Source organism: Carya illinoinensis, chromosome 2 (genome assembly GCF_018687715.1).
Source record: "Carya illinoinensis cultivar Pawnee chromosome 2, C.illinoinensisPawnee_v1, whole genome shotgun sequence".
NCBI lineage: Eukaryota > Viridiplantae > Streptophyta > Magnoliopsida > Fagales > Juglandaceae > Carya > Carya illinoinensis.
This window is the reverse complement of record NC_056753.1, coordinates 27,326,484-27,332,597: the sequence shown is the minus strand read 5'-3', so window position 1 is coordinate 27,332,597 and position 6,114 is coordinate 27,326,484. Positions and strand designations below refer to the sequence as shown.

Below are 6,114 nucleotides of genomic sequence, written 5' to 3'. Positions count from 1 at the left end.
AACTGACAGTGTTTGTAGGTCTTTAGACTCCTCTATTGCTGCCATTATATGATCATACTTCTCGGGTAAACTAATCAAAATTTTTTGAACAATCCTCTGATCAGTCACCTCTTCACCATGGGCACGCATCTGATTAACTAATTCAATTAATCTGGAACCATATTGTTTTACTACTTCAGATTCCTTCATTTTTAAATTTTCAAACTCCCTTCTAAAGCCTTGAAGTTTGATGAGTTTTACCTTAGCATTTCCTTGAAATTCTGACAGTAGAATCTCCCATGCTCCCTTTGAAGTGCTAGCCCTCATCAACCTTGGAAAGATTGATTCAGACACAGCTTGTTGTAGGATGAACAAAGCCTTTGCATCTTTGGTAGTTTCTTGCTTAGATTGAGTTGAATCTGAAGCTCCTACTGCTGGAACTGTCACTCCATTTTCCACTACATCCCATAGATCTTGAGATAGGAAAAAAGTCTTCATTTTGATGCTCCAATAATCATAACTTTCACCATTGAAAATAGGAACTGAAGTTGTTGCTCCAAAGGTAGCCATTTTTGACCCTTAGATGAACCTGGTTTTCTCTGATGCCAATTGTTAGTTTTAACCAAAGAGGCAAAATAGAGAAAAAAACAGAGTATTTTGAGAGAAAATTCAATCTTCAACATGAAGATTGTTTCTGATTGTTCTACCCTTTCATTTCTCATTAGTCTAATATATATGCTTACATAGAGACTCACAAATATCATTAAAAGCAGAGATACAACTTCCAAACACAAGCTAATAATAGAAAAGCTTAATATAGTAAAACATAAATGAAAAGTTCTTAGGAAATAAACATCACACTAACTGATCTTTAATAAATGAACGTTTTGTTCACCTCGGCCTCCCACCTCCCCTTTACCCTAGTGGCAAGCAAGAGATATATCCTTAATTTACTTGAGAGCTGAGATCATGAAATACCACAAGTTAGTCGAGATCCCATGGCCTGTAAAGTCATTCACAACCCTATAAAATAATCGGATCGATCCACCATTAATGCATGAAATCTCCCTTTGCTGCAGTAGCAGTCTTCCAGAGATCATACATACAATATCAATGCATGTGACTTTAAAATATAAAAAAAAAAAAAAAAAAAAAACAGAGATTCAACAAATTTGATAGAGCTAGATTATATATATTATATTTGCATGATTGTACATGATGTCCACTTGGTTTTAATTTGCCGTTTGATAAAACTACTCTCTGCTAGATATGTATAAATATAAATATTGGTTTTAAAATATTGACATCACACTTATTTACTTATCAAACAAAAAAATTATTGACATCACACTTATCATAGCCTCTTTTTTTTTTTTTTTGAGAGAAACGTCATACTTTCATATAAAACCCATTAAAAGGGGCCACGATTACATGGTGTACCATAGACCAGTTCAGTCGAGTTCACAGCTAACATTAGAGATTCTTTGGCTAGTACATGAGCACAGTGATTACCACTCCTCCCAACAAAAACCATAGACCAAAGACTAAAACTAGAGAGAATACTCTTAGTGTCAGATAAAAACATGCCCACATTATCGCCCCTGTCTGAAAGGAGATTGAGACCATTAACAACCTGTAAGGAATCCCCTTCACAGATAACAGAAGTGAGACCCATCTCCTTGGCCAGGGAAACCGCATGAAAAGCACCTATAGCTTCAGCCAGCAGAGGTTCAGGAAGGCAAGAAATGGAGAGCTTTTTGCTGATCATAACATTACCCACTTGGTCTCGAGCCACCAAACCAATACCAATTCTATTGTTAGGACTATCCACAGCAGCATCCCAGTTAATTTTTGTGACACCTGATGGAGGGGGAGACCACACGGATGCTTGAGAGTGGATCTGAGCCTTTGTCTTCCAGTTCTCTTGGGCAGTCCTATAATCAGTCAATGATTGTGAAGCCTGATTTACTAACAGACTTGGATGCACAAAGGACCCCTCGAAGATCATCTTGTTTCTTCTAGACCAAATGCTCCTGGCTAACACAGAAAACTGTTCCATTAAGCTTTGATCACACTGACTATATAGGCTCTCGAAAAGCTCTTTGAAATTGGTTTTCCTTAAAGAACTTTTTTGAAACACTATATGGCCTTGACTCCATACATCCATAGCAGAAGTACATTCCCACAGTGCATGAGTTGTGGATTCCTGTTCCCTACAACAGATGGGGCATATAGGGGAGTCTACTATCTTCCTCTTAGATAGGTTGAGCATGGTTGGAAGAGATTCCAGGCAGGCCCTCCAGATGAAAATCTTAGTTGCATTAGGGATCTGCAGCTTCCAGCATCCTGTCCAAACTTCCTTGTTCTGTATTCCTCTAGAGGATTGACCCTTAAGTTGTTCCATGGACTCTTTCTGCAAATGATAGGCAGACTTGACTGAGAAAGATCCATCTTTGGTGCCCAACCAAATGAGTCTGTCGTTGGCACCAGAAAAGCTGATAGGAATTCTTTGAATTAAAGAAGCTGTATCAGGCCCAAAAAGAGTTGTGGTTAGACCTCTATCCCATTGTTTTGTCTCATTATTAATGAGTCTTGCCACCACTTCATTCTCAGGAAACAGATGGACAGGGCTTTGGATTTTGTAACTAGAAGGTTGGGGCAACCATCTATCTTTCCAGATTTTGGTTCCTAGACCATTACCTATGCGCCATAGTGACCCTTTTTCAACCAAACCTCTTGCAGCCTGAATGCTTCTCCATATGAAAGATGGTCTAGAGCCCAACTTGGCTTGAAAGAAATCCACATTTGGGAAGTATTTCAGCTTGAGGACTTGAGCAGCTATAGAGTCAGGATATTGAAGAAGTCTCCACCCCTGCTTGGCCAGTAGAGCCAAATTAAAGCTCTCAAGGTCTCTATAACCCAGACCTCCTCTAGTTTTCGATCTACCCATCTGTCCCCAAGACAACCAATGCACCTTTTTTTCATTTTGGAGATGACCCCACCAGAACTGGTTCATAACTTTGTTGATCTCACCTAGAAGGGATTTAGGGAGTTTAAAAACTCCCATGCAGTAGGTAGGGAGGGCTTGAACCACTGCCTTGAGGAGAATATCCTTCCCTGCCTGGGATAGAAATTTGTTTTTCCAGTTACTGACTTTTCCCCTGACTCTATCTAGTATGCCCTTGAAAGCAGCATATTTAGATCTGCCTATGAGATTTGGGAGACCCAGATACCTTTCATAACAAAAGGAGGCTCTTGTTTGAGCAAGACTCAAGATGTACTCCCTAGTTGCTGGTCTTGTATTAGGACTGAAATAGATCGAGGTTTTAGACTTGTTGAGCTTCTGACCTGAGGCCTCCTCATAGAGATTTAGAATAACCTGGATTGAAGCCCATTCTCTTGCATTAGCTCGACAGAATAGAAGGCTATCATCAGCAAACAAAAGATGGTTAATGCTAAGCCTCCCCCTGCAAATAGGAAAGCCCTGGATGAGCTTGGTGGTTTCAGCATGGTTCAGAAGGCTGCTAAGGACCTCAGCTACCAGAATGAAAAGGTAGGGAGAAAGGGGGTCCCCTTGTCGAATCCCTCTTAATGGAGAGAAATTGCCTTGAGGTTTCCCATTAATAAGTGTGGAGTAGGAGACTGTAGTTACACACTGCATTGTCAGAAATATCCATCTTCTGTTGAAACCCATTTTAGCCATGACCTTTGCCAAAAACTCCCATTCCACCCTATCGAAAGCCTTGCTCAGGTCTAGTTTTATGGCCATGTAACCTTGTTGCCCTTTGCCTTTGATGGACATGGAGTGCAAAGTTTCAAAAGCCACAATAACATTATCCTGAATCATCCTCCCCTGAATAAAAGCACTTTGAGTGGGAGCAATGATCGAAGGAAGGATCAACTTCAGTCTATTAGAAAGAGTTTTAGAGACCACTTTGTAAATGATATTGCAAAGAGATATTGGTCTGAAGTCCATAACTGTTAGAGGGTTTTTAACTTTCGGGATTAAAACAATATAGGTTTCATTTATGTGTGAAATTTCCCCATTCCCATTTAGGATATCCAACACTGCTTTAGTGACCTCTTCTCCTACAACATCCCAGTGAGATTGGTAAAATAATGCAGGAAAACCATCTGGACCAGGGGCACCCATGGGGTTCATTTGGAAGAGGGCAGACTTTACCTCCTCAGCTGTGAACTGTTTGGTCAGGTTGGAGTTCATCTCACTATTAACTCGGTGATGTACTTGGTTCAAACAGACATCAAAGATGATTGGAGATGCTGAAGAAAAGAGCTCCTGGAAATAAGTGGTAAACATAGAAGAAATCTCACCTATGTCAGTTGTGGTAAGGCCATCATTTCTTACAAGCTTCTGAATGCTATTGTTTTTCCTCCTCTGATTAGCGCACTTGTGGAAGTAATTTGAGTTCCTATCCCCGTCTTTAAGCCACATCTGTTTAGCTCTTTGCTTCCATTTCAGATTTTCTTCTTCAAGGGCTTTATCAATCTCCTTCTGAAGAGCCTTAACTTTAGCTGTTCTTGAACCAGTGTTAGAGTCTTGCATTTCCAGGAGCCTGTTCAATTGAGCTTGGATATCCCTCTTATGTTTCCATAAGGTTGAGCTCCAGTTTTTTAGGGAGGCCTTACATCTGTTGAGCTTCCTCAGGACTGAGTTGATATTATAAACTTGTTGAGAATCCTGATGGGACCAGCAGGATTTAATAATGCTATTGCATGCTTCATGAAGATTCCATCTTGCCTCAAATCTGAAAATTTTCTCTCTTGTAGGAACTAAAAACAGCTCCCTTCTTCCTCTTTTGTTTAGAGATATCAATAGAGGGCAGTGGTCAGATGTTTGGGCAACAAGAACATTGAAATTGTTTTCATTAAACATACTAGTCCATAGCATGTTTCCCAATGCTCGATCCAGTCTTTCTTTAGTGAAATGTGTTCCCATTCTATTATTGCACCAAGTGAATTTGGGTCCTACAAAGCCTAGGTCGCTCAGGCCACACCATTCCATGGATATTCTAAAGGCTTCCATCTGAGAGTAAGGTCTGTTAGCTCCTCCAACCTTTTCATGATTATGCAAGATTTCATTGAAGTCTCCAAAGCACAGCCACGGTATGTTCTCTGCAGGTTTAATCAGTTTCATCAGGTTCCAACTATCCCCCTTTCTAGCTGATTCAGGGAAGCCATAAAAGCTAGTGAGAAGGATCTGTTGACATTCCTCTGCTAATCTGAGTACCATAGAGATATGGTTTTGTGAGTAGTTTTCTAGTGTTAGATCTAATGTGTCCTTCCACAGAAAGGCTAACCCGCCACTAGGCCCTCTACTGTCAACCACAAAGCTGTTCTCAAAATGCAACATGTTCCTTACTACCTCAGCCCTTTTCCTACCACACTTGGTCTCCATAAGGAAAATAAAATGAAGGCACTTTGTCCTCACAAGGAGGTCTAGCTCTCGAACTGTACGGGGGTTCCCAAGCCCCCTACAGTTCCAGCTAAGGCCTATCATGGCTGTGGGTGGGGCTGCCCAGCAGCCTCCACCATCTTATGATTGGAACTGTTTTCATACTTGTCATTAGTATCTTTAGCTTTTTTCGCAGGTTTTGATAAGTCTAGTTGAGAGGTCATACCTCTTTTCTTGCTTCCTCTGGCTTTAGAGACCGTGTCCCTAGGATTAGGTAGTGTAACCTCCCTGGCCTTCCTTTTCCATGTTGTCCCTTTTTGCCTAGTCACCACCCGCACAATACTGGACAATACCAATTCTTTGTTGACATTGGCTTGGGGCATCTCCCTTCCCAAGTCTGATGGAGATTTGCAGAGGTCATAATGATGCATCTGGTTAGAGGTAATCTCTTCCTTTTCGGCTGAGATTGGTAGCTTAATGGGCCGGTGGATTGGAGTATAAGCCTCAGTCATAGGATCTATAAGTGATACAGTATTTTGGGTAGACTCAGTTTTAGTTTTAGCAATTCCCTCTTTAGATTGAGGGTCAGATGAGGTCCTGGATACCTCTTCTCCCTCTTTATCATCAGCATTTGGTTCACATTCATTATCCTTAGTAGTCTCATGTTTCTGCCTGTTCTGTTGGTTCTGAGAGCTAGGGTTGCCCCCATATGGTCGACTGTC

At 40.9% G+C, this 6,114-nt stretch overlaps 1 protein-coding gene across 1 annotated transcript; it reads right to left on the bottom strand.

Moving 5' to 3' along the window:
- Positions 1 to 1,390: 1,390 nt before the first annotated feature.
- Positions 1,391 to 5,497, bottom strand: LOC122301839. Its single transcript, XM_043113209.1, has one exon. It carries the CDS (start codon positions 5,495 to 5,497, stop codon positions 1,391 to 1,393), a length of 4,107 nt encoding a protein of 1,368 aa, XP_042969143.1.
- Between the last annotated feature and the right edge of the window lie 617 nt (positions 5,498 to 6,114).